The sequence below is a fragment of the Leuciscus leuciscus genome (assembly GCF_965113295.1).
Source record: "Leuciscus leuciscus genome assembly, chromosome: 15".
Classification (NCBI taxonomy): Eukaryota; Metazoa; Chordata; class Actinopteri; order Cypriniformes; family Leuciscidae; genus Leuciscus; species Leuciscus leuciscus.
Genome location: NC_138739.1, coordinates 27711014 through 27738944, shown reverse-complemented (window position 1 = coordinate 27738944; position 27931 = coordinate 27711014). Strand labels below are relative to the sequence as shown.

Here is a 27931-nt window from a genome sequence, read left to right as displayed (position 1 = left end):
CCAATCCTGTGCTTGACAGCTCAGAGGAGAGGTCTGGAGGACCACGACGCGTAGGAACAGTCCTCAATCTCTCACATTAATTTTTTGTCAGTTATTCAGATCCATATATAAATATAAAGGCCCCAGAAAGCTGTGTATAGATTGAAATATTCGCTATCATCGGTTGCCAGCGCTCTCGCTCAGAGTATTCATCCCGGGATTTTGAATGGAAGTGGAGGCTGAAGGGGCGGCCAGCCTGTGTGAGGCCGGGGATGGGAGTCCGTTATCCGGGGCAGCATCATCCGATGACGCGGGGACGACAGACGACGGGGATGCGGGTAACTAACCACTCGGGGTTTGATTCGATAGAGGGGTTTAAAAAGACAATCTCTTTTTAAAGAACAATCTTAAAAAGTTCATGCAATCTCATCTGATTGATTCATAGGTGGCTGGGATGCACTTGGATAGAGCTAGCAAGACTAGCATTCATGCATGGAGAAGGGACACTGATGCATGTGATATATCATTCCTGCTTCAGATTGTTGGGATTCTCGTGCAGCCATAGAGAGAGAGTGTGCTGTGCGATTATAATAGGCTATATAGTTTTATGGGCATGTTGTTGTCAGGTGGATGGTTTGATATGACGGGTTAAAACCAGAATCAGCTCGCTAGCCATCAGCATAGCAGGGACACTGGGTAGATGACAGATGGGGTGATGGGGGTTTCAGGTGAGAAATGGGGTAAAGGCTTGTATTGCATCTTTTGAAAATAAATGCCATAAAATGTTTATTGCATATGCAAATTTGAATGCATAAAATTTATTTTGTAGACTAGATGGCATTTTACAGCAATGTTTTGTTTTCAGAATGATTTATTAATGTCCTTTTCCTTCCTTAATGTATTTGAGTGTGTACAATAGGTTAGTATGTCTTAGAAAAAAATGTATGAAAAAAAAGTACTGTGGTGTCACCATGGTGTAATGATGGTAAATTGTTATTTAGCCTCTTTTTTCACTTCAATTTAGCATTTTTGTTATTTTATTCATTATAAATAATTTAAAAACCATTATATAGCCTACATCTTATATATATATATATATATATATATATATATATATATATATATATATATATATATATATATGGTAAATAATTTGAATAATAATTTGGTCTTTTGTACAATACAAATCTTAGTGACCTAGAAGTAGTGCATTCTTAAATATTTCTTAATTTATGTCTTAAACTTTTCGTTTATATATATATATATATATTTTTTTTATTTGATTTTGTACCCCACTGTATTCCATGGTATATTAACAAACACACACACAAAAATCCTTGTTGAGCCTTGCACTTGGTTCAATCTGATAATTTCATTTTTTCACTTTCATAACAGAGTTACTTTATTTTCCAAATACACTCTTGTTTCTAAGAGAATGTGCTATTTTCTTCTCGGTTCCCTATTTGCGTTTTTTTCTGCTGTTAATAAGTCACGTATCTGTGTGTGAGGTGTCAATGAGTGCGTTCACATGCACACTACGCAGATAACCATCAAAAAATCGCCTCATTCTGTTATGACAAGTTATGACAACATATGTTTTAACATTGCTTTAACTCATCAAAATAATTTAAGCAATTATCTACTTTTTTACAAGTTATGCAAGATTCAACTAACTTTTTAAGTCAGTTCAATGTAATTTAAGTTGAAATGACTTAAACATCTAAGTTGACTGTACTTAAAAATTGAAGGCAGCAACTTTTTTACAGTGAAAGGAAAGAAAGCTTCGTTTCAAATGATCAGTTTTTCCTCTGCTTTTAACATGAATATGTAAACAGATATATACACAAAACAAAACTATCCCATTATGTTCTTGTGTTATTAAACATAATCAGTTTAAGATAGGCTAGTTCTTGTAAACACAAGCACAAAATGTGATCCACTCCAAAAAGAGCCTATGTTCAGTAGTATGTACTGAAGATTGACCTTTATCCAGCTCATTGTTGACAAGGTTTGTTCTTTTGCGTCTGTGTTGAAGCTTTGCAAACTGCATTGTGGTTACCGTTGTTCAAAGACATAAATGTCAACGCAATTGGCTCGTAGTAAATGTCACATACTCTCTTGTAGTCCCATCATCTTCTCTTTAATTGCTAAAAGTGCATCCAAACACTCCCTGAACTCCCCTGGCGTCTCCTGCCTCGGCATCCTCCTGTTTTCATTGGTTTTCTCCCCGGGAAAACATGCTGACTGTTGAGCATGCAATCACATGACATAAAATTGTATGAGTCATTTTCTCACCTGAAGTGACATTGACTCACTCATCCACCCTTGTTTGGGATTTTTTTTATGTTTTGTTCCTAAAATTAGATAACATTTTAGTGAGTCTAAATGAGTTCTTTAGCAGTGTGTATGTCCAAAAAGGTTGCTAAATCTCCCCACAATGGAATTAAATGTTTACATTTTGTGCTTAAAATTATTAGTGTTTTCTGATGATGGCAAATGTGATCTAAATGTCCAAATAGGCGAAATAATGCACAGCTGAATATCCAATTTTTATGGATACGATAAATTTAGAAAAAACTATTGTCGTCCGATAACTAATATGATAACAATATATTGTTATTGTTCGCCTGTGCAAAACTCACCGCCACAACACCAGGATGTTGGTAGCCGCATACTTTTTTTTTTGCAAGTTGCAAAACATTTCTGAGAAAAAATTGGAACATTGCAAAGCAATTTTCGAATAAACCATTCTTGCTCTTCTGTATTGCAAGGAAATTGGTTTCTGACGTAGTTTATGTTCATGTCTTCCTAGATAGAAATTCCACCTCGAGCGAGAATAGTTTTTTATACACATTTTGGAATTTTGTTGCGGATTTATTTGCATCTTAGTGTTTCCATCCAGTTTTTTTATGCAGTATCGCAAAATTTGTATACATTCATGGATATCTTTGGTTTTTCCTTCAGTGTGAAGAAATGTGTGATTTATTTGTTTATTTTATTTATGTTGTTTTATTGCCTCGAAAATTGTAAGTTACAACGCATTTAAAAGTTGAATTAATCAACCTTATTTATCAATCTGTTACATATGCTCTCAGCTTTTAAACAAAAAAAACCCTGTTTTATTCTAGTTTCATGCATTTCTTTTTTATCGACACTTGAATGTGTGTGTTTCGTAAAAAAGCAACAATTTCGACAAAAAAGCTGAGAAAATCATGATTTTGTCAAAGACTACGTCTGGATCGGATTCAGAACGATGATCAAAACACAGATGGAGTAGATCGAGTCCATCAACACCCCCCAAAGCTTCACAGTCCTACAGCTCATCCTGGGTCGACATTTCATTCAGTAACATTAGGCAGTTTTGATTTATATGCTGTTTAATGTTGGTGATCGCGTTATTTTACATATGCATATGATTACATATGATATCGCTTGTTTCTGCTTCTTCTACGCCTGTGTTTTGATCAGGAGATTCAGTATTCTTCCAGAAGATGTGTCATAGCGCCCCCTACAGTACAACAGTGAAAACACGGAAAGCCGGAAATGTCCGTCAATGGCGGGGAAAGAGTTAACTGCAGTAGGTCAATAATTAGAAGAATAACAAAGTGCAGGAAACGGTAAAACTATTTGTTTAGTGTGTTTATAATTATGATAATAAATTAAATGAATGATTATTATGATAATTTTTTAATAAAGATCAAAGCTTTAACTATGAGCAATAATATAACTCTTTACACGTAGTAATACAATGATTGCTCCTGTTTCGACCCGTCTGAATGATAAATACCTGCATTGGTGTTCTGTAGAGGCCGTCTCGCTCGGCTCATTAAGAACAGAATTGAACAGATGAAGGCCGAGATAGGAAAATATCTATATTGTAGATTAATTATAAAAACAATTTCATTACCGCCAAACGGACCGTCTCAAGCACCACTTCTATCATCATGTGGTGGTGGTAAATGTACACAATTAAAGCATCTGTGAAATGCAGACATGGCTTTCTCGGTTTATACACATAACATCCCATGAGATGCATATATAATCAAACCCTAGGCGATACTCAAAGCTGTAATAGTGTTTTGCTCGCTGATATCGCTTTGCAAAACAGGGAAGGTCTGTCTGCACACTCCATCTATTTCCTCAACACGTGTTATTCTAAGAGCTCAGACTGCTGGGAGTTTTCAAGCTCCGGTGGGAAATGGAAAACAAGCAGGAATTGCATAATGGTGTCTCTCTGTATTCCTTGCCCTCCTCGCTTATGTCCCGAAGAGGATGGAGCTTTTTATAGGCCAGCCTGCAGAGCAGACCAGGGCACTGGAAGACACTCAATCCCATCGGAACCTCAGAGGGAGTAGAGTGTCTTTTATCAGAGGACGCGGAGTCCCCCATTGACATATTTGTGTTTAATGCATTGTAACCAACCATCGTTTATGAAGAGTTACCGGAATAGCTATTGTAAATCGTTCCCAGAACGTTGTCAAATAGTTGCTAAAGTGTAGTGTATTGTTGCGTGGTGCACTCTTAAAAATAAGGGTTTCAAATGTGTTTTTTTTTGCAGTGATGATGAGATAGAAGAACCATTTTTGGTTCCTCAGAGTACCTTTCAGTCAGTTCTTAATAGAACCATTTTTTTTTCTTACTGTGAACATTTAAAAATCTTTTTGCACTATAAAGAACTTTTTGTAGAATGGAAAAGTTGGGTTATCCATGTTATCCATCGATGCCCATAAAGCAGAGCTGGGTAATATCTGATTACATGTAATCTGGATTACGTAATCAGATTCCTAAAATATAATAGTTGTAATAATAATTAGAGTATATTACATGTTCAAAATACTTGTAATCAGTCTACAGTTACTTTTTTATTGATTACATTCACTGATTCTCTCATTTTAAAAATTCTTCCTAATTTTATCTTTAAAAAGTTTTACTTTCTAAAAAGCCCATTGCTTATATATGTTTGGAAAGTCTTCAAGTTTTGTGGAGTTGAACACACAAGAAGGGCCACTAGTTAGGCGGCTATAATTACATGGAAAATTGAGAGGATTTTATTATTATTATTTTTTAAAGAGTTTTATTTGGATTGTTTTAATTAAAAAAAAAAAATCTTTAAATTTAACATTTTTAATGATTGAATTAATTATTAGCTTTTTGATCCATTTGCAAGTAATCATCCCAGCACTGCCAATAAAAGACCTTTATTTTTTAAGAGTGTATGATATTCCGTTTGGTTGCTTGGTGGTTTCTTTCTGGCCCCAAATCTTTTAGATTTTCTGGTCCCCACATATGGCTTATGTGCCTTCTTCAATATGTATTTGGGATATTTTTAACCTGTTTTATCGTCGTAGGCTAAAATTGTAAAAAAGCAAACACCATTTACACATGCGTGCTAGAAAGTTTCATCCTTGTCCAGTGTTTACGCTCGTACCGTCAAGTGTATCCATTGGTAAGTGTGTCTATTGTTGTTGCATCTCCAGTAGTTTGTTGTTGTTCTGCCTCATCCGTAGGCATACAAATATACAGGGTGGGCCATTTATATGGATACACCGTGGTGGCATGGGAGTGGTTGGTGATATTGAGGTCCTGTTTGTGGCACATTAGTATATGTCATGGTCACCACCCATCTTGAGGAGTTTGCCCCCTCACATGTACTGGTGTGCCACAAACGGGACTTTGGTGTCACCAGCCATTCCCATGTTGTTGCGGTGTATCCATATAAATGGCCCACCCTGTACTTTGGGCTTAAGTCTGATAACTAAGAACTATGAACTTTTAATAAAGGCATCTGTTGAATGGCATGTTACTTAAATGAAATTTGCAAGAGGAACTTGGTTTTGTTTTCATCTCTCAGATCAGAAGTGAACAATGAAAATGGTTTTGTGGCCTTACTGGTAGGTAAGGTTATAATCTCTTGTTTCCTTCGGTTTGCTTTATACAGTTCTGTTTTACCAGATTATGAGCAGTTGTTCATATGTCTTGTCATGGTTTTACTTCAAGTATTTTTTGCCATCATACCATGTGATATCATTCACCCAGAGTAGCATATACATGCTAAGTCTTTGGTAAATTTAGTCTCATATAATTAATGTTAGCTTGAGGTGTCAGGTGACACCTCAAAGATTCTGTCGTCAAGTTCTTCATTTCAAGTCCATTTTGAGCTGGCTGTGATCACACCTACCCAAAGCATATGGAATTTCAGGAGGTGTTATGCTAATTCATTAGCACTGGAGATGTTTTGAGCTCTTACCCGTGTTTTAAAAGTTTTTTAAGTTGATTATATGGCTTGACATAGAAGTGTCTGAACATCATTTCATAATAGGATATATAAAAGTGTAGTCTTGAGTAACTCAATGCTAGGCTAACTCAAGGCTAGGCTAACTTTAGGCTAGTTTAAGGTAATGTTTGTAGTGCTTTAGCTAAAAAAAAAAATATTCCCCTAAAGCTCTGTTTAACACAATTTCCCTTCCACAAAATCAGTTTCTGAACCTTGATACTTTTAACAGTTTATACATTTTGTGTGTCAAATATGTAGCTTAGCGGTTAGCACATATGCTCAGACACTGTCTCAAGTAGGCAGTTTAAATCTCAGTCATTTTCTGTCTTTTCTTCTTTACCTATAAATAAAAAGCACATTTTTCTGGTCTTTATTAGATGTGCGGTCGACCCTGGCTAGTGGAGTATAGCAGAAATCCTACAGCATGTTTGCACTCCAGCTTGAACTGAGGCCAAACCTAACATCAGTGAACAAGGTCTAGGAAAAAGCTCTTTTATGGAGAACCATAATGTTGCCCAAACAGTCCATAAAAGTTTCAGGAGCCCACATTGACAGCTGGATCCAGAAATAACAGGAACTTTTGGTCATGAGGCTTGTTGGTGTGGATGTGCTATTTCAGAGGTGAAATGAGACATTGCAGCCTTTATGTTTTTACTAACTTTGAGCTTCCAACTTCACAACAACGAATTCAGCTAAAACGGGAAGCTTGCGGGTGGAAAATCCAGCTTGTAATGAATTTAGCAACAAACCAGCTTCCAGTTGGTTATGTCATGTTAGCTAGTCTTCCAGCCCAGCCATCTGCACCAGACGGTTGAATTAGATGGAAACCTGCCACGATGTTTCAAAACAGTTACCAGCTTAAAAGTATAGTTAGTTCACCAAAAAATTATTATTTACTTACAATCTTCCAAGTTCGCTGGTAATCGTTGCAACTGTATCAATGAGTCAATATTTCAAGAACTGATTCAGATCCATTCTGAGTGGTTTCAAATGATTCATTGAAGATCGAACTTGTTAACAATCACAAGCTATTGCTAACGTATTTAGAGCAGATGTTAAAGGGATACTCCACTTTTTTTGGAAATAGGCTCATTTTACAACTCCCCCAGAGTTAAACAGTTGAGTTTTACCGTTTTCGAATCCATTCAGCCGATCTCCGGGTTTTTAGCATAGCTTAGCATAATGAATTGAACCGGACAAGACCATTAGCATCTCTCTCAAAAAAATGAACAAAGAGTTTCGATATTTTTCCTATTTAAAACTTGACTCTTCTGTAGTTGCATCGTGTACTAAGACCGACGGAAAATGAAAAGTTGCGATTTTCTAGGCTGATATGGCTAGGAACTATACTCTCATTCCTGCGTAATAATCAAGAAACTTTGCTGCAGTACCATGAGTCCAGCAGGCGTAATGATATCGAAACTCTTTGTTCATTTTTTTGAGAGAGATGCTAATGGTCTTGTCCGGTTCAATTCATTATGCTAAGCTATGCTAAAAGTGGTACCGCCAGACCCGGAGATCGGCTGAATGGATTCGAAAACGGTAAAACTCAACTCTTTAACTCTGGGGGAGTTGTAAAATGAGCCTATTTCCAAAAAAAGTGGAGTATCCCTTTAAAATTTTCCTTTCTAGTTAGCTAATAATAATTTTAACTGGGCCGAAAGTCAAGAACTAATTCATTCTGATTTGTGAACGAATTGTTCCGATTTTGTGAACTATTTCTAATGATTCATTAAAGATCTGACAAAAAAAATAAAAAATCTGTCAAAATAAAAGTTTGATGGCTTAATGTTTGAAAATAACCATACATTTTAGTATTGTGATTTTACAGTTGCAAGTGAAGATAAAAGTATTATTATATTTTTTTACAGTAGAATATTACAATAGTATTTTTTTTGTAATTATTATTTTTTTATTTCGTAATAATAATGATAATATTTTTGTTTTATTTTATTGCCATTTATATAGCTTAATTTTCTAGCCATATTGATACAATTACAAAAACTAAAATTTTTGGCCAAAATTTTGCAGCACTACAAACAAGCACAGCAAACCTTTTTTAATCACATTTTAAGTCACAGAATAATTGCAATTACTGTAGATTTATTCCCCAAGTCGTGCAACCCTGATATTATGCTTTTATGACCTTTTTAAAGTTTAAAACCTCCAGACTAATTCTTTGTAAAGGCATTGAATAGAGTAACCAGTACATTTCTCAAAATTTCTCCTTTTCTGTTCTATAAACAAAAGAAACTCATACAGGTTTGGAACGACATGAGGCTGAGTAAATGGGGATAGAATGAACATTTTTGGGTTGATTTTTCCTCGAAGCTGTTTTTAGCTGGATTTTCCAGCATGCCCGTCATCTTGGTTTTGCTGTTGCTTTCTCGCTGCATGGCTATGAGCTGCTCTGTCTAGCGGCCAATGCCCTATTTAGAGCAGCATGTGTCTGTTGATGCCACATGCATATGCAAACTCTGAGAAAGCTTGTTGACCTTGATTGGGATGCCATGGAAACCGAGGAACTGAATGGGAGCGTGTGCAGATGCGTCTGGGACGACCGCGGGGTGAGAAGCACAGCTCGAGGAATCCAGCCGTCATCTTCACATGGTGTGTTTTCATCAAATCATCTTTGTCAACAAACATCCCAGTCGCCGCTGACAGCTGCTGCTGATGCTCGAGGGGCAGCGATGGAATATAAATGGATGCTGAATAATGAAGCCGGCTGATGATGTCTGCGCTTTAGCGGGGTGACCCGTTGACCCTTCAAGTCTGGTTATAAGTTCAGATGAATATGTCTCAAATAATCACAGGCACACAAATCTGGTTTTAAATCACGACTGTCTGAATTTTCAGTTTGCAAACAATGAAATGTAATCCTTTAATTGAGAGAGTGTCGTCAATACCCGGTTAATCACCGTTCTTTTTCTTTCCTAGACACGATATCAAAAAAGGCTTTCATCACAGAGGTACATTCCTTTACCACATATCACGAATATTTACTATTAGACTGCAATGAAACCTGTTCATGTAGGGAATGCAGGTTGGTGGTATCTCATATTTTTTGTTCTTTTTACACCAGATGCCTTCATCGTCAGGCCAGCCGGCTCATGGGAAGAAGATCGGTCACAGAGGAGTGGATGCTTCAGGAGAAACCACATATAAGAAGGTGCATTGCTCCGAATCAATCTCAACAACTTTTTCTAGATTCGATACTGGTTCCATTTAGATTATTTTAGTAACTTATAGGGAGGCACAATATATTGGTACCATATCATTTTTTTTTACGTTACATTTTTTATACAAAAAAAAAATATATATATATATATATATATAAATTTTTAATTGTACATGCTCATTTCCTCTATTTTTACATTTAAATTGTTTACCATTATCTAACGCTAACCTAAAATTAATCGAATAGATTTGATATTGATTCCATTCAGATTGTTTACTTTTTTTTTTTCAACGTTTTATATCGGTTGATGTTGTATATTTAATTGTACATGCTTATTTTCTCTCGTTTACATTTAGATAACCTTTGCCATCATCTAACACTAGCCTAAAATTAATCTATAAAAACACTAATAATTTAATGACACAGTGACATGTAATCTTTAGCAAAAATAAATATCCCCTTTTCATACTGTATATTTACATTTTGTAATGCCTAAATGCACTGTAACATTTAAACCAATTGATTTTTGGTTAAAGTTTTTTTTTTTCAATTATTTTAGACAAAATAGTGCTTATTTTTAAAATGTACAATTGACCACTTAATACATACAAATTATTGTATATATAATAATAATTATAATAATAATATACAAACTAATTATCGGTTTATCTGTATCGACCAGAATTGTAATATTGCTTATAAGCTCGATCTGCAGAAATGTGGCACTAGACGATTTTAGAACAAAAAAACGTAGATTAAAATATCAATTTCTTGGTTAATATTTAAGAAAATGTATCTCAAGTAATTTATATCTGGGGGGGTTTTTCAGACCACATCTTCAGCACTCAAGGGGGCCATTCAGCTTGGGATTGGCTACACGGTTGGCAACTTGAGTTCCAAGCCTGAGCGGGACGTCCTGATGCAGGATTTCTATGTGGTGGAGAGCATCTTCTTCCCCAGGTGAGCTATCCGTCTGAGGTTGAGGGTGGATGTGAAATTTCACATGCAATAAATGTTCTTCTCCTTGTTCTTCCAGTGAAGGGAGCAACCTGACACCAGCCCATCATTTCCCAGACTTCCGCTTCAAAACCTACGCTCCCGTGGCCTTCCGTTACTTCAGAGAGCTCTTCGGGATACGGCCAGATGACTATTTGGTGAGAAATCTAAGCTAAAGGCTTTTTAATACTAAATGCTTGCATTTATTCGGGACCACTGAAGAATCGCTCAACCTGAATTTATCTATATTTGTGTTGGCCTTTAGTATTCGCTCTGTAACGAACCACTGATTGAGCTGTCCAATCCGGGAGCCAGTGGTTCAGTCTTCTATGTCACCAAGGACGATGAGTTCATCATCAAGACAGTTATGCACAAGGAGGCGGAGTTTTTGCAGAAGCTTCTTCCTGGATATTACATGGTGAGTTGCTGTACTTTGACTGATGCATTTAAATTGGGTTTTTAATGTCCAATCCCGATATCTTGAGAACAGGGTGTATATATTATGCAATACGTTAATACTGCATTATTTAATACAGTTTATTGACAGCAAATGATATGTAGCCCACATAAAATTAGTCAAATACTTATTTTACACAATATTTAATTTATTTTGGGACTGGCACAGTGGTGAACTAATATTTATGTCCAAATATTAACCGATTATCTGCCTGGCAAATATTTATTGGTGTATCACTAATGCAGCCCTCTACTTTTTATGTTTTTCAGCTGTAATAATTTCACAGTAAATGCAGAGTTTATGGTGTTACTTTTTAAGAAACTATATATCGGTAGGATATCGGTTATTTACCGATATTAGAATTTATTCAAAATCATCGGGCAAAGCTTTAGTGTGATAAAGTGTTTAGTGTTTTATATTTAGTTAATTCTGACAATAAATAATCAGTTGACCAGAACAAAAATTATTATCAGCCAGAATTTTAATAGTGTGTATCTTTATTTGAAACTAAATGTCAACTAATGTGTATTTTCAGTGTCCTATGCCGATATCTATACAGCAGGGCAATAAATACTGCATGATATAATAGTTTAATGATAGCAAACAAGATATATCCTATATCAAATTAGTGAAGTAATTATTTTACACAATTTGTACGACATTTTAGAACTAACACAATTGTGGGCTAGTATTTATTGCCAAATATCGGTCGATTATCTTCATATCCAGTATTTTTTGGAGACCTACTATTTACATTTTTGAGCTACAATAATTTCACAGTAAATACAGGGGTTATGATGTTATTTTTTGGTATGTTGTTACTTTATGAGAAACAATATATCAGTACCATATCGATTATTGACCAATTGTTTTTAATTATCGAGAAAAAAGTTTTTTTCACAAATGTTTACATTTTATTTTTAATTAATTTTGTCAATAAATTATTATTATTGGTCATAACATGAAAATAGTTATTGGCTTATCAGTATCAGACAGAATTGTATTATCATTACATGCTTTTTTTTTAATTAATGGTTGACCGATATTGGTTTTCAATGTCCAATAAAATATCTAGAGTAGAGTGGCTGAAGGTTAATATAATGCTGATAATTATGATACAGTACATTATTTAACACAATATAATGATAGAAAATGTAGCCTTTATAAAATTACTTTACATTATATTCAATATATATATATATATATATATATATATATATAATGTATATAGCCATATATATATATATATATATATATATATATTATCAGCCTGTTCAATATATAGGTGTATGAATCATGGAGATCTAGTTTTTCAGCTATAAATAAATACACAGTTTATGTTGTTATTCAGTACTTTTCGAGGAACATGCTTTCCAGCCTATTATCAACCCCCTGGTTAAACAACAACACTGCTGAATACCCAACAAGCTATTTCGAACTAATTTCTCCCCTGAGGCGATTTGTCTGCTATTTTCCTGGATAATAAAATAAATGACACAATTAGCATTGAAACCGTGCTTGTTCCAGCTTTCTGTCTCCATTGGACCAATGCAATAAACACTATAAGTACAAAAGGGTTTGGTTTCCAAGAGAACATGGGTTTTTCTTTCAGTAGATGATGCCTAAATGGGTTCTCAGTGTCAGCAGAGTCTGACCAGTGACTGGCTTGGCTTGTTCCATCCATTCAGCTGGAGCTAATGAGCCCATGAATAGTGACGGATCAGTTGTTGTTCAGCAACAATGCTGACCTTCGCCGGTTCGCCTACAGAAACCTGTCTTTAGCACTGTTTAGCTCTTTTCCACTTGCTATTTCTCCTCCTTGATCATATCTTGTAGGACATGTTCCCTTGGTGATGGTTGTTCCACAAAGCTCCTCTAGGTTGGATATCTGCTTCATTGCTTTGCCTTTGTGTGGTGCTTTTTAAGAGGATATAAAGTCCAATCTAATTGGAATCAGGTGGTTTTACAACGCTCTGGAACATTAGCTGGCAAACTGAATGTCATTGACTTGAGGAAGTGGTTTTTTTGGGGTTGAAATGGTGTGTTTTGAATGTGTAATGTGGGAAAACAAATAATGATTATTTCAAGCTAATGTGTAAATGCTGTTATTGAACTAGTATTAACATTTAGAAGTGGTCATTAGCAAAAGTGTGGTTTGCATGTGATATAAAAACTGATGCGTGTTGTAATATTGACATATTGACATGACTAAAATTCTGCTATCATTTATTCATCATGCCAGTCTAAATCCGTGTGACTTTCTTTCTTCCATGGAACACAAAAGAAGCTGCTCTTTTCCATACGGTGACTGTGAAGTTGGATGCCATCAAGGCTAAAAACATGACAAAAAAAAGCTATATAAAAGTATCATACAAGTACTTCTTTTTGTGTGAGGAAAAGGCTGAAAAGATGAGATTCTTTTCTGTTCTTCCGTGGAACACAAAAGAAGAGGTTTTGAAGAATATTCACGCTGCTCTTTTCCATATGGTGACAGTGAACCTAGATGCGATTAAAGGGATTAGCATTAAGCTTTGTATTTGTAGAAACCCGGTAGTATTTTCGAATGACCGTGCTTCCCCCCCTCATGTCCCTCTGAGACGAGACATTTCTGTATTGTGTGTCTGGAAAAAAATTACGCAAAAATCGTAATTTTGCGTCATCGGAGGCTTTTTTTGACCAGAGGCTAGAGACTACAGCCAGTAGTAGGAGCTAGTTCCGCATGTTTTCAAACCGCCCATAGAGTTTTCAGTTTTGAGTCAACTAGTAGCCTAGTTGTATCATTTCTTCCTCTGTAACCGGTAGGCGTGGCTTGGGAGTGGCCTCGTAGGGCAGCGAAGCAAGTGCATTCTGGGAGTTGTTGTCTTTCATCCACATGAGCCAAAAATACATTTTCTGGCTTTTCTCAGTCTAGAAGGCACCAACTTCTAAAATAATTTCACATTTCTACTACATAAATGACCCAATTTAAATACACATTCATATTTCCAGCGGTGAAATATCCATTTAAGATTGAAAATTGACAAAATAGCTAAATAAAGCTCTTTTTGTGTAAGGAAAAAGCAGACAAGTTGTTGTTTGTTGAATATCTCATTTGAATTTCCTCATATTTAAACTGTCAAGTTCGCAAACATGGCGCAACGCATTTTGGCGCACAACATTTTAGTATCGGGTTAATAAACGATGACAGAATTGTAACTAACTATTCCTTTCAAGATTAAATGAATTAATTACACAATGCATGTAACCAACAAATACTAATTAGAAACGTTTTCCCACAGATGTGTAGCACTGCATGGACGACTTGCATTTGAATATTCGTTCACTCCGACTGGGCTTTTGATTTTTCAAATGTTTGTTTCCTGCAGAACTTGAATCAGAATCCACGCACCTTATTGCCCAAGTTCTTCGGGTTGTACTGCGTACAATCGGGCGGCAAGAACATTCGAATGGTGGTGATGAACAACGTTTTGCCCAGGGTGGTGCGCATGCACCTCAAATACGACCTGAAGGGATCCACCTACAAGCGACGGGCCTCTAAGAAAGAGCGGGAAAAGGCGAAGCCCACTTTCAAAGACCTGGATTTCATGCAGGACGTTCAAGACGGTCTCCTGCTTGATACAGACACACACAGCGCCCTGGTCAAGACGTTACAGAGGGACTGTTTGGTAAGTTTTGTACAGTGTGCTGGTGTCTTGAGAGGATGTGTGAATGGGAGGTAAATTGATGTGTTTTTGATGTTTAGGTCTTGGAAAGCTTTAAGATTATGGATTACAGTTTGCTGCTGGGAGTTCACAACATCGATCAGGCGGAGAAAGAGCAGCAGATGGAGGGATCTCAGGGCAACAGTGATGAAAAGAGGCCGCTGGCACAGAAGGCGCTCTACTCCACTGCCATGGAGTCCATACAGGGAGCGTCGGCCTGCGGAGAGGAGATTGACACTGACGACACGTGAGTGGCCCAAATTACTCCATGTTTTGACACATATTAAGGATATTTAAAAAGTAATTGACACATTTTCAAATGCATTAAAAATGCATGATGAAGTGATAGGGATGCAATGACAAAATTCTAGCTGATACCAATAGCCTGGTAATGATTATCATGTTATTGCCTATAATCAATACATTGAATTCTATACTATTTTGATTAAAAAAAATGTGCTTTATAAAATCTTTTTAATAAAGATTAATTTTACAGTAAAAAAAAAAAAAAACTTTTTAAAAGCGAACAAAGACATTGTTTTGTTTTGTCTTTTGTTTTGTGTTTTTTGTTTTGTCTGGTTGCTTTTTGTCTTTTTTTGTCTTTTGTTTTGTTTTGTCTTGTTGTTTTTGTATTTGTTTTGTGTTTATTTGTGTTTTGTTTACATCCTATTTATTTTTCGTATTTTATTTGTATTTATTTTGTATTAATCAGCCATTTTTTCCTTTTTTGTTCCCAAAAGTATAGATACTTGTTTTCTATTTTTTATTTTGCCAAAATAAAAAATAAATGTATTGTTGTTGTTGTTGTTGTTTCATTAAAAAAAATTATGAGGAAAAAAATGTTTGCCTCCATTTCCTGGCTAAAATCTAGTCCTGTCTGTTAGATATCCTGTTTCATCTGGAAATGTGTCACATTATGGAAGGAAATGGATTGCAATAAACGTATTCATGTTGACTAAAGGGGCGGTCACTCACTACACATTTCGTTCCATTGACTTCGCATTTCGCTGCATTTCAAGTTTGGTGAACTCTGACCTGCGAATTCGTATCACGTGAAGCCGTGTGACCAATAGAAGATCGATGAGCCACGGCTTGACCTCTTAGATAAATTAAAAGAACGCACATTTTTTGCAGTCAAGTGGAGTAGATTGTGTATTTAAACTTTTTTTGTGATCATTTGTTATATGTTGAATTTGTGCTTATAAAAAATTTGCTACAGAGCGTGATGTCATAACATGACAGTTGCAGTGTGCGTAGACATTTTGGTCTAATGTGAACGTGGCTTAACCAAAAAAGTATATTTTTTAGAAGTGAACAGACATTTTTTGTGTGTGTGTTTTGTTTTGTGTTTTTATCGTATACATTTTTTTATAAAAAAAAAATGTGTCTTTTTAGCCATTTTTCTTCTGAATGCAGTTTTTTACGATTTTGACAACTTCGGGAAACACTTTTCAGTCCTATTGCAAATTTGTTCCCAAATGTATAGTTAAGCGTTTCATTTCAGTGTTTAGCCAGGTTTAGACTTTTGAGTGTTTTAGGCAATAAAAACTTTCATATTCATTGAATTCCTCATGTTTTTTCCCTGCCAGGATGGGCGGCATTCCTGCAGTCAATGGAAGAGGAGAGCGGCTGTTACTGTACATCGGAATAATCGACATCTTGCAGTCTTACAGGTGCTTGCGTCAACCTCTCCGACTCATGTCACTTATGATTTACATCATGAGGCGTGTTATTCATCGCTGCCAGTATGATTTAAAAGCACCATGAAGTGACTTTTGTTTTTTCTGTTTAGGTTAATAAAGAAATTGGAGCATACGTGGAAGGCTCTAGTCCACGATGGGGTGAGAATTTCCTTGAATTTCAATGGCTGTTATATATCAACGCCATTGTTCCATGCAAGTCGCTCCATCTCTTGTCACTCTGGATGGAAAGCTTTGGCCAAGTTAACATCCAGCTGTGTTTTGAGACTCTGTGGTCTTTGACCTTCACTATAATTCTTCCTACTTCCTACATTTTCATGTTAATAAAGCAGGGTCAGCTGCGGTACGTCAGCACAAATGGAGTTTAGTGAGAATTACGGGGTTTTGGAGGAAATGCTTGTAAAATGTGCACTAATTTGGGACCATTTTTTTTAGAGGATGTGCCAATTGGGCTATTGCTGGATATGAGACGCACATACCACACACACACACTCATTTTCTCCTCAGCTCAGCTGTGAATAAAGGAGATTTCTCCAACCCTGCCTGTGACGCATCAGTCTACGCCGTACTGTGAATGGCTCAAGATTAATTTGCATGCTAATTAAGATATTTATAGACCCAGAGCTGGTATATCTTGATCATGTCAGCTCTAAGTGTTGATTGGTGTCTACATGAATAATGGATGTTTCACTGGAAACCTTAAGTTTGACTTAAAGCCTGCATGAAAATTATTAGTATCACACAGTATTTAACTGTAATTTTCAATTTGCTTCAGGACACAGTGTCTGTTCACAGACCATCTTTCTATGCGGACAGGTTCTTCAGGTTCATGAGCACTACTGTATTCAGAAAGACTTCATGTGAGTTGAATTTATATTATTGAATCACATAGATTCATTTCATGTTCTGCATGAAGAATTAATGATAAAGTAATAGGGATGCACCAATTTGAAAATTCTGACCGATACCGATAAGACGATAAATGTTTATTTTAATGACTTTCAACCAATAAAGGACCGCTAAGTCTACCACAATTGGGCTATATAAAGGAAAAATAAAACACTACTACAAATTAATTTACACATCACAGCATTGTAGTGTGTAGTATGAAAAAGGATATTTATTTCCTTTAGATTACATATAATCGTGTTATTATTTTATTTAAATAATTTGTTTTTAAAAGATTAACTTAAAATGACTGCAAAGGTAATCTAAATGTTAAAAAAAAGAGGAAATTATCATGCAAAATTAAATATTCTGTACCAATACAATATATTTTTTAAAATCTGTAATATCGGCCGATAACCGATAAGGTACCGATATATGTTGCATTCCTAAAAGGTACTTTAAAATGTACATTTAAAATGTATGTGCTAAATTAAATGTAAAAAAAACCAAGATATTTATTATCAATATAATGTACAAGATTTTTATTTTTAGATAATAATGAAAGTCACAGTGTTAACAGTTTTTAGTAAAATCCTAACCGTAACCCTGCTAATGAAGCTTCAGCTACTTTCATTATGATAATCAAAGATATTGAAACTATTTTTAATATTTAAGTGCATTTGTAAACCTGTTTCTTTCAGCGTTAAAATCCTCTCCGTCAAAAAGGGGTCGTGGGGGTCTAGCCGCGGGCAAATACGGCGGCCCCGGAGCGGCCTGGTCGGCCAGCCAGCTGCCCTTCGTGAGAGACGAAAACATCTACGACTTGAGAGGAGCCCGTAGCTTCCCCACACTGGATGATGATGGTAAACAATTTACCAAATACATTCTTCATCCTCAACTAGGAGGACTTAATGGTCACATGTTTAAACTCTGCCTGGTTTCAGGTCGGACGGATGTGCTTCCCTGCACCCCTCCCTCATTCGAGGAGGCCACCACAGCCTCCATCGCCACCACGCTCTCCTCCACCACCTCTCTGTCCATCCCAGAACGCTCCCCCTCGGACACCTCCGAACAACCGCGCTACAGGTAAGAGTAAGACCCTGTCTGTCGCTCTGTAATGTTCCAGCGCCACGGCCGTAGCGGGTACAATAAACTCTCTGTTCTCTTCCGTACAGGAGACACACCCAGTCCAGTCACGAAGAAACGTGAGTCAAACAGAGACTGGTCTGCAATATGGTGTAGTTCATGAAAAAATATCATCAAAAATACTACTTTTTAGAATTGAACAAAGACGTGTTTTGTTTTGTTTTTTGTTTTGTTTTGTTTTGTTTTGTTTTGTTTTGTTTGTCTTGTTTTGTTTTGTTTTCTTGCTTTGTATTTATCTTGGGTCTGTTTTTATTTATTTATTTGTTTTTCGTTTTTTTCAAAAAACTTTAAAAAATTTGAATTCGGCTTGATTTTTATATTTTTATGTTCAGGGATAGAAAATGGATAAATGGCTTGAATATTCGATTTCCACGTGTGGGCGGGCATGAAACGCCCCTTTCCGCTGATTGGTCAACCAAAGATCAACCCGTGCCACTTTCAGATCTCTCACAGTTCCGTGTAGAATAACATTCGTCTGCTTCTACTATATAAGATCGCTTTGTGCGATGAACAGCCCAAAATTATTCCAAAAAGACAGAGTTTATGTTTCATAACACTTTACCATGTTTATTGCCCTCTTGGGCTTGATCTTCTTCTTAAAGGGATAGTTCACTTTGAAATAAATTTTTGGTATGTTTTAGCTTACCTCAAGGGCATCCAAGATGTAGGTGTCTTTTTTTCCGCAGTAGTTTCAATTTTGATATTTTTAGGTCAAACCGTTCTTGTCTGTCAGTCATATAATGCAGGTCTATGGTCACGGTCTCAAAGAGCAAGCACAGAGTCCAAATTAAAACAATTCCCCGTCGTCCAAATTAAACAATTCCCCATCGTAAGTACACATTGATGGCCTAAGACACGAAACGAGCGGTTTGTGTGAGAAAACGAACAGTATTTATATCGTTTTTACCTCTTATACGCAGCCATGTCCAAGTGATCTGATCTGACGTGCACGCAGACTGGTGCATAGATATATACACTAGATGTCGCCTTAAAGGGATAGTTCACTTTGAAATTAATTTTTGGTATGTTTTAGCTTACCTCAAGGACATCCAAGATGTAGGTGTCTTTTTTTCCGCAGTAGTTTCAATTTTTATATTTTTAGGTCAAACCGTTCTTGTCTGTCAGTCATATAATGCAGGTCTATGGTCACGGTCTCAAAACACATGCACAGAGTCCAAATTAAAACAATTCCCCGTCGTCCAAATTAAACAATTCCCCATCGTAAGTACACATTGATGGCCTAAGACACGAAACGAGCGGTTTGTGTGAGAAAACGAACAGTATTTATATCGTTTTTACCACTTATACGCAGCCATGTCGAAGTGCTCTGATCTGACGTGTGCGCAGACTGGTGCATAGATATATACACACTAGATGTCGCCTTGTCTACGGCAGTTCATTGAACGAATGTCTTTAATGCGACATCTAGTGTGTATATATCTATGCACCAGTCTGCGTACACGTCAGATCAGATCACTTCGACATGGCTGCGTATAAGAGGTAAAAACGATATAAATACTGTTCGTTTTCTCACACAAACCGCTCGTTTCGTGTCTTAGGCCATCAATGTGTACTTACGATGGGGAATTGTTTAATTTGGACGGCGGGGAATTGTTTTAATTTGGACTCTGTGCTTGCTCTTTGAGACAGTGACCATAGACCTGCATTATATGACTGACAGACAAGAACGGTTTGACCTAAAAATATCAAAATTGAAACTACTGCGGAAAAAAAGACACCTACATCTTGGATGCCCTTGAGGTAAGCTAAAACATACCAAAAATTTATTTCAAAGTGAACTATCCCTTTAATGGAAGGATTTGCTCTTAGTGATGTTGTTGGTGTGGTTTGGCTGAGCCCTCTGCTGGTGTTGTTGTAGAATGCAGGATGAGGACCAGCAGACCATCACAGTGGAGGTGGAAGTAGAGGGGCGATACGACAGCGAGCTCACCCTCGTGGCTCCCCAGGTATCGCCGGAGAACAGGTACGCACTAAAAACTGAGAAACTACCTCCAAAGTCATGAGCACTTATTATATATTTACTTTTGAACACCAGATATTGTTGAGCACGAAAAAAAAAAAAAAGATCTTAATGAAGTGTATTGGAATTAAGGGCGATGATTTAAATGCAAATGCACTGTGTCGATGAATCAGGAGCAGTGTGGATGTGAGTTCAAGGGTATCATGGGAATGAGGAATTAGACGTGCTTCATTCATCTGAGCTCACCCGCTGAAGCTCCTCATAGTGATGGCAAAACTACACCATGGAAACTGCCACAGAGGAACATAACCAAACAGAAAGTGCTTAATCACACTAAGTACCCAAACGTTTTTGTGCTCGCCAGGCACATAATATATATATTAATGTTTTATCTATCATTGCAAATCAATATGCCTTTGAAGAAATTTCGAAGAAAGTTCATGCTGCACTCTTCCTGACAGAGTTGCATTAATTAAAATTTGTAAAAAATAATTTTCAGTAATTGAAATAAGGCTGAACTGAAATAAAATCCAAATATTAGATGAAAAACTTAAACTTAAAAAACTATAAACTTAAACTCTAAAAGTTTTGCTATGATAACTAACAAATAAGTGAACTAAAACTGAAATAAAAATAAATTAAAGCTATATAGAAATATTTTTAACAACAAAAACTTAATAAAATGGCAAAAGCACATGACACAATTATTAAAACTAAAATTAAATTGAAAACTAAAAATATTTTAAAAAGCCAATTCAGTATATTAATAAATAATATAATAGTATATAAATGATACTTGAATAACACTGCATAATTTGTATTTTTTTCTTTTCTTTTCCACATGTAGTGAAGCTCCAGAGACGTTTCTAGAAGCCTCGTCCTCCTCCGTCCCAGCGAGCCCCAGGATAGTCGTAGAATCTGACAGCGCCAGTCTGGCCTCAGGCTGTACGAGCCGTGCCTCTGTGGACGAGGATGATGATGTGCCAATTACAGACATTTATTTCGTAAGCCCTTTACTCATCTGAACTAAAAATATGTATTGTTTTTATATAGAAAAAAAATGCACCAGAGCAGAGCTAGAACCACCTGATGACCTAATGTCAAAGCATAAAAAACATACCCAGATTTGTCCGCACTGCAAAAATAAATAAATTTGTCTTGCTTACAAATAAAAGTATCTAAACATCCTTAAAACGTGATAAATTTACTTAAAAAGCAAAACAGCTATTGCATTAAGATAGACTATATGAGAATAAATCTTGAATTAAAAGGGTTTTTTTTGTAACGTATTGTCAAATATGTTTCTTAAATCTAATATCAAGCATAAATCTAACAATATTTAGTGAAGTTTACAGTTAAAAATAAGAAATAAATTACCAATGCTGTAACTTTAAAATTCATGATATGACAAAAAGTTGTATTATTATTTTTATTTATTTATTTTTGATTGATTGAAGGATGTTTATATATTTTCACTCGAATACAAAAAAAATTATGATGATTCCCTGTGTTATATTTCATTTTTTAAAGAAAAAATAAGAAACTATGTTCCATAAAGAAAAATGAAGCATATTTTAGAACCAATTCAAATTTTTGCATTATTTTTATGACAATTAAGAAAATGTTCCCCTTGATTTTAACGAGACTATTAAATGTCACGCAAAAAAAACAAAACAAGAATGTATTATTTTTATTGTATGTATGTATAAATTATGATACTATTGTATGTATTTTTTGTTTTTATTTTATTTTTTATTTATTAAGAAAAATCATGTGTTCAGACCTCAGAAAACCTCTACATGCATTATGTTATTGAGAATGAGAATGGGGTTTGTTTTTTAAATGAGAATTTAATTGTCATGGAAATAATGCCATATAAAAAAATATATATTTATAATATTTTCTTAAAAGTAAAAATATATTCATTTTGGGGTTAAACATGACTGTGACGTGTTCTTGATAGACTTTGTGAGATTCTCCCAAGTAGTAAACAGTGCTAATGTGACCATTGTTGAATTAATGGTGACTAAAGGAAACGTCTCCAATACGGGACAGAAGACAGAATCTCACAGAGGGTCTCTGTTGACACGTGGGTGGGTGGGTATGTGTGTCCGGAGGTGTTAGGAGCTCCTATGGCTCTTTATTTTTATCTTCAGTTTCTGTATGACTATATAAGACCCATTTAAATGAAGTTTGAGTCCTTTTGTTTATTTCTGAATGCTGACGATATCATTATATGTGTGGTAACTTTGAAGAACCCTCATACAATAGACACATTCTGGCCCATGAACTACAAAACAAACGGACGTGCCAATGAATCCACAGGGATGTTTCTGAGAACAGCCAAGAAAACTGAGAAATGGCATTTGTTAGACACATCGAGGCCCTTCGGATGCCTCCTAAACTCAGTTGAATGCAGAAAAGAGGCCTAGAGACACGCAAGCGCCATCTCTTGAATTATTCATCCATTAACACCCTGCACCAGCTGCTCCGTCGTTCTTTCCTCTTATTAATGGAGCTGTCAATTTTTTCATTTATCGACTGCTAAACTGCACTCCATCTCCTTGGCATTTTCATTACCATTCTGCCATTTTTCTTTATGTGTCTGCTGTCTCTGTCCATCTCTCTTTCTCTGCCTCTTGTAAGTTCTCTGATGGCAGCGTCTGTGTTTGTCAGCCCATCACACACAGAAAAAGGCACAATGTAAGTTTTAGAGGAAACTAGTTTTAGAGGTAGTTAGCTTAGCTTTTCAAGATAGCTTTTGATGTTCATAGTTTTTTAGACTATTTTAGCTTTTTTTTTTTTACCCTTTGATTATTAGAATTAAACAGGCTGTTTTTGTTACTGTACCTTTAAGACTTTATATGCAAATTAACTCACTATAATAATTTTGAAATTGTTTTGAGGTAAACAATTGCGACGGCTCAATTTATACAACTACATACGTTAAGTCACAGTCTCAAAGATTTCAGTACGTTGTTCCAACGTTGTAAAAATGTTTGCATAGTATATTTAGTACAATTTTCCATTATTTTCCCCTTCTTTTATTAGTTTACTAGCTTCTAGCGTGATATTAACAAGCTTCGTGCCTGTTTTTATCAATGTACCTGGTCTTACTGTGCAGGATTTAATAGAACTGTTTAAAAAGATTTAAAGAATGTTTTATACATTGGTGTAAAACATTTTATTGTGCAAAATGAATTGTGTGAACTTCACAATTAATAACAAAGAAACATCAAGTAACAGAATTAAGTTGAGTTGACAGACTGAAATAGTTTCAGTCTTAAAAAATTTTAATCTTTGATCAAAATATAACCTTCTCTACAACTGAAATGACTTTTCTTGTTTGCTGATGTAATGAAAGCCATGTGGGCGGGGCGAAATAATAGTAGCCAATAATATCAATGTTAGTTTATCGTAATTCAATCAAATCCTGAAATGAAGTCCTGCCCTACAGTATTTCCCATTCATTATTAAATACTTGCGTTATATAGTACTAAAGTAAAATGTGTCGCGTTTCGTAATTTGATTATAGTGTTGTCTTTTTACGAAGTCTATTACAGTTTGTGATTCTCATCACTTCCTTCTCATTCAAAGTTTCTCTCTTCTTTGACTCACCAGATTACAGCTTTTGTTAATTCATTAAATCTAGATTTTCATCTTTCCGCAGTGGCTACAAAAATATACATATTGATAAACTTGCATTGTATATCAAAAAATGCAAAAATCTGCAGGGCTGCACATCACACGCGGTAAAAATATATATATCGTGGCCACAAATTTAGATTTTGTTCCCACGATTTACTAATTTGTTCACTCGTTTAAGTTAAATCATGGCGAACAAACTAATCATTTGTTCTCAAGTTTTAGTAAGTCGTGGCCATGATGTAATAATTCGTTCATTCGTTTTAGTTAAATTATAGCCACAATTGTATTATAGCCAAATATCAAGCGTAGCGTTAGTTCTGGCAGGTCACATAAGTCAAGCTCGCATCAGCTGACCCTCAGCTGATCCAAATCTACCAATAGAAATGCGACGCCTATTATATATACATATATAAGCTCCTTCAGTATTATCAGCAGCTATCGCATTTCTCAGGAGCTATTACCCTCCTCTCACCCAGTCAGGATTTGGCATTCTGATTCCCCTTGAATCAGAATAAATTCTCGAATTATGTTGTACTTTAAAATCTTGAAGTAAATATATTTGCAGAATTTCATGTTGGCTGTTCTGTTTACCCCAAGGGGGGGTTATTGCTGCTCTCCCTGCTCTTATCCATGCTAGGCTGCATGGATGCGCAGGGAGTTTTTGCCCAGAACGGAACCATACCGCCAATCCAAACTGTATGCTAATTGTCAATCGTATTTTACGGTAGTGATCCTGACAGAAATATTGTAAATTACAGACACAAAATATTTTAAAAAAATAGTTGGTTCCAATTACTTATTAATTAGTTCCCTCGTTTTAGCAAATCGTGGCCACGTTGAACTAATAGGTTCCCCTCGTTTTGGTTTTATTACATTTTTATTTTAAAAAGGGAACGAATTATTACAACGTGGTCCCGATTTAGTAAAACAAGGGAACGAATTTGACTGTGCACAATATTTACTTAAAGGTTTACTTTTCACCCAAAAATAGTAATTACTCACCCTCATGTTGTTCCAAACCCGTAAGACTTTCGTTCATCTTCGGAACACAAAATAAGATATTTTTGATGAAATCTGAGAGCTGGCTCACTCCTCCATAGGCTTCTATGGGATCGAAACATGCCGGCCCAGAAAGTTAGAAAAGACAATGTTTAAAATAGTCCAAGTGACTACAGTGGCTCAACCATAAGTTTATCAAGCGACGAGAATACTTTTTGTGCGCTAAAATACCCAACGCTTCTGTGTTGTACGTCACACGCATCAACACATGACCAGCGTCGGCCAATAGTGAGCTTACGTTCTGACGTCCAACCCAGAAGCGCTGCTCTGTTACACTACGTGAACTCACTCAAGAGGCCCACACAGAAGAAAATGAATAGTGGAATAAAGTCGTTTTATTTTTATTTTTTTCGCACAAAAAGTATTCTCGTCGCTTGATAAACTTAAGGTTGAGCCACTGTAGTCACTTGGACTATTTTAAACATTGTCTTTACTAACTTTCTGGGCTGGCAAGTTTCGTTCCCATTGAAGCCTATGGAGAAGTGAGCCAGCTCTCAGATTTAATAAAAAATATCTTAATTTGTGTTCCGAAGATGAACGAAAGTCTTACGGGGTTGGAACAACAGTCCAATTACAAGTGAGTAATTACTGATAGACTTTTCATTTTGGTGTGAACTAACCCTTTAATATGAGGGTACAAATTAGTTCGCATTTTCACCCATAAATTTGCATGGTATATCAAAAAATTTAGATTACTTTTCCAACCTTATTAACGTTAATAACAAATATTTTACTTGTATGTATATATATATATCTTGGCCACAAAATAAGAATTCGTTTCAACAAACTAAGAATTCGTTCTATCGCTTTAGTTGATCATGGCCACGATTTACTAATAATACAAATAATAGCCACAAATTAAAGAATTTGTTCCCTCGTTTTAGTAAATCGTGGCCACATTGAACTAATTCATTCCCTTGTTTTGATTTAACTAAATCAAGGGAATTTATTATTTCAACATGGCCACGATTTACTTAAAACGACACTTTTTTTCTCACCGCATGTTATGTGCGGGGTTCCGTATCTATCTCTACCCACTGCATTTCTAATATTCCTCTCTGCCACTCTTGTTTCATGTCTGTCTTCCTCTCTGCATATTTCTACTGGCTGCCTCTGTGTGTCTCCACCCCTTCTGGCTCCCTCTGCTGTCTTGGTTGTGTACCAGCAGCCTCCAGAAGACAAAAGCTGGGTGTATTCTCCTCTGCACTTCAGCACAGGGTCAAAGACCCTTCCAGAGGACGAAGAGGAGAGTGAAACAGTAAGTGCGCAGCGTGTCGTGGTCGACCTGGGTTTGCAATTCATGATGTCGACAGTTGACGATTATTCCTTGCACATTCTTTCATTTACACTTAAGCCACAGTATTCAAACGCTATTAATGTGTCCCAACAGTAATCAGACCTCAGGAGAGAGGAGCAGCTACAAGGTTTGGACTCCTCAGACTCGTCACGTCCGGAAGCTCTACTGGTCGGATGCTACTGTCGGAAACTTTCGCAACTCGAGCTTCATATTCATCGTTCTATCACCCACTTCACAAACAACACCAAGCGAGTAGCAATACCAATGTCCAGATGTATTTATGAGGGAAAATTAATATATTTGTTTAATTATTTTATTTTGTTCCATCGTTTTGTTTTTTCGTTCATTGTCTAATTTACATACTGTGAACGTGTTCTCCGATTTGAGCTCTGGGATGCAAGACTCCTCCTAAGAGTTGGCTGTATGCTATTTTTTAATGATTTTTTTATTTTTATTTTATTTATTCTTTTGGGCTGTAGGTTATGTGACCTTAATTTAAAAAAGAAAGACATTTATGCTTTATTTATGCTACTCTGGTTGTTAATGCACGTTGGTTATCAGTAGCTTTGTTCCTTAACCATTGAAAAAAATACAAATTCGTTTGTTTTATTTCTAATTAATCTGCATTTTTGATCCCAAATGACAGTTCATGTTATGTTCCAGTCTTTTAATACTAATTTTAATTCAAATTTCTGGAGATTTCCCCACCCCCAAAATAAGTACGTCATCGGGGTTATTAAGATAGGTTAAGCCGGAAGATGGGACCAAATTATTGTGTGGGAGGCCAAATATGTCAAACAAATTTTTACCATATCACAATCATTTCACTATTTCAGTTAAAAAGTTTTAAATTGTAAATCCACGTGTATAGAATTTGTGTGTGCCTATGCATTGAGCGTGTTTGTGGTTTTGAGTAAGCGAGTGTATTATTTTACAATGGAAGTGTGTGACACTGATTCTTATAATGTGGCCAGTTGTGATTGCTGTTGTATCTAAAATAAAAGGACTTACTGCAGCAATATATTTGTAAAGTGTAGCACACACAAATTTTGGTTGCCTTAATTTCTTTTGCCAACCTCAATCCTATTGTAGTTATAAAAGATTCACTGATTCAGTCTTTTTTTCTGTCTTAGAGAATTTGTATATAGATCTTTAAATACATATAAAATATATTTTAAATGTTATTTGAACTTTTATTTTGTATTTTATTTTACAAAAGATGTCCAAGCCTAGGTCCACACAAAACCCACCCATTCTTCCAGTGTCGAGGACATGCGCCATTTATTGTGTTAAGTCTAGGCTTTCTTTGCATCATAATGTATAAACTTTACAGTTCAGATTGTAAAGTCTATACGTTCTCAGACATACAACTGTATCAATCGCTTACTCTTCCAACAGTTGAGCTGTGTTTGTGTGTGTGGTCAAAAAGCTGTGTGCCCCCCTCTGTCAAGAGCATGACAAAACATGTGTCTACTTACATCGATGTAAAGCATAGACATTTATCCTACAAAAAGTAAGAAAAAAAACAACCACAACCAATGGACCCGTGTGTGTACATTTGTTAAAACCCTTAAAATAAATACAACTCTTGATTCACAGGTTTCTTGATGATTTTTATATTTTAATT

General features: G+C 35.9%; 1 protein-coding gene across 2 annotated transcripts; it reads left to right on the top strand.

The window, feature by feature from the left end:
• The first annotated feature begins 2 nt into the window (after positions 1 to 2).
• Positions 3 to 27902, top strand: pip5k1ca (phosphatidylinositol-4-phosphate 5-kinase, type I, gamma a). 2 transcript variants are annotated; one of them, XM_082138837.1, is made up of 18 exons: positions 3 to 317; positions 9191 to 9222; positions 9336 to 9422; positions 10261 to 10391; positions 10468 to 10585; positions 10693 to 10845; positions 14250 to 14549; positions 14627 to 14832; positions 16175 to 16258; positions 16378 to 16426; positions 17061 to 17145; positions 17875 to 18036; positions 18118 to 18259; positions 18349 to 18378; positions 20199 to 20303; positions 21148 to 21304; positions 26176 to 26265; positions 26398 to 27902. In XM_082138837.1, the coding sequence occupies exons 1-18, from the start codon at positions 206 to 208 to the stop codon at positions 26398 to 26400; spliced, it is 2046 nt and encodes a 681-aa protein (XP_081994963.1). In that variant the 5' UTR covers positions 3 to 205; the 3' UTR covers positions 26401 to 27902. The 2 variants fall into 2 exon arrangements, with proteins under 2 accessions (XP_081994963.1, XP_081994964.1); XM_082138838.1 differs by lacking the exon at positions 26176 to 26265 and having other exon boundaries at positions 4 to 317.
• Positions 27903 to 27931: the final 29 nt, after the last annotated feature.

What these genes read in the sequence shown, in the direction of transcription:
- pip5k1ca (XM_082138837.1), top strand. Translation starts at nt 206, where the DNA reads ATGGAAGTGGAGGCTGAAGGGGCGGCCAGCCTGTGTGAGGCCGGGGAT. An exon ending in TACGGCCAGATGACTATTTG is followed by an intron (nt 10,586 to 10,692) that starts GTGAGAAATCTA and finishes GTTGGCCTTTAG; the next exon opens with TATTCGCTCTGTAACGAACC. An exon ending in CAGGTATCGCCGGAGAACAG is followed by an intron (nt 20,304 to 21,147) that starts GTACGCACTAAA and finishes TTCCACATGTAG; the next exon opens with TGAAGCTCCAGAGACGTTTC.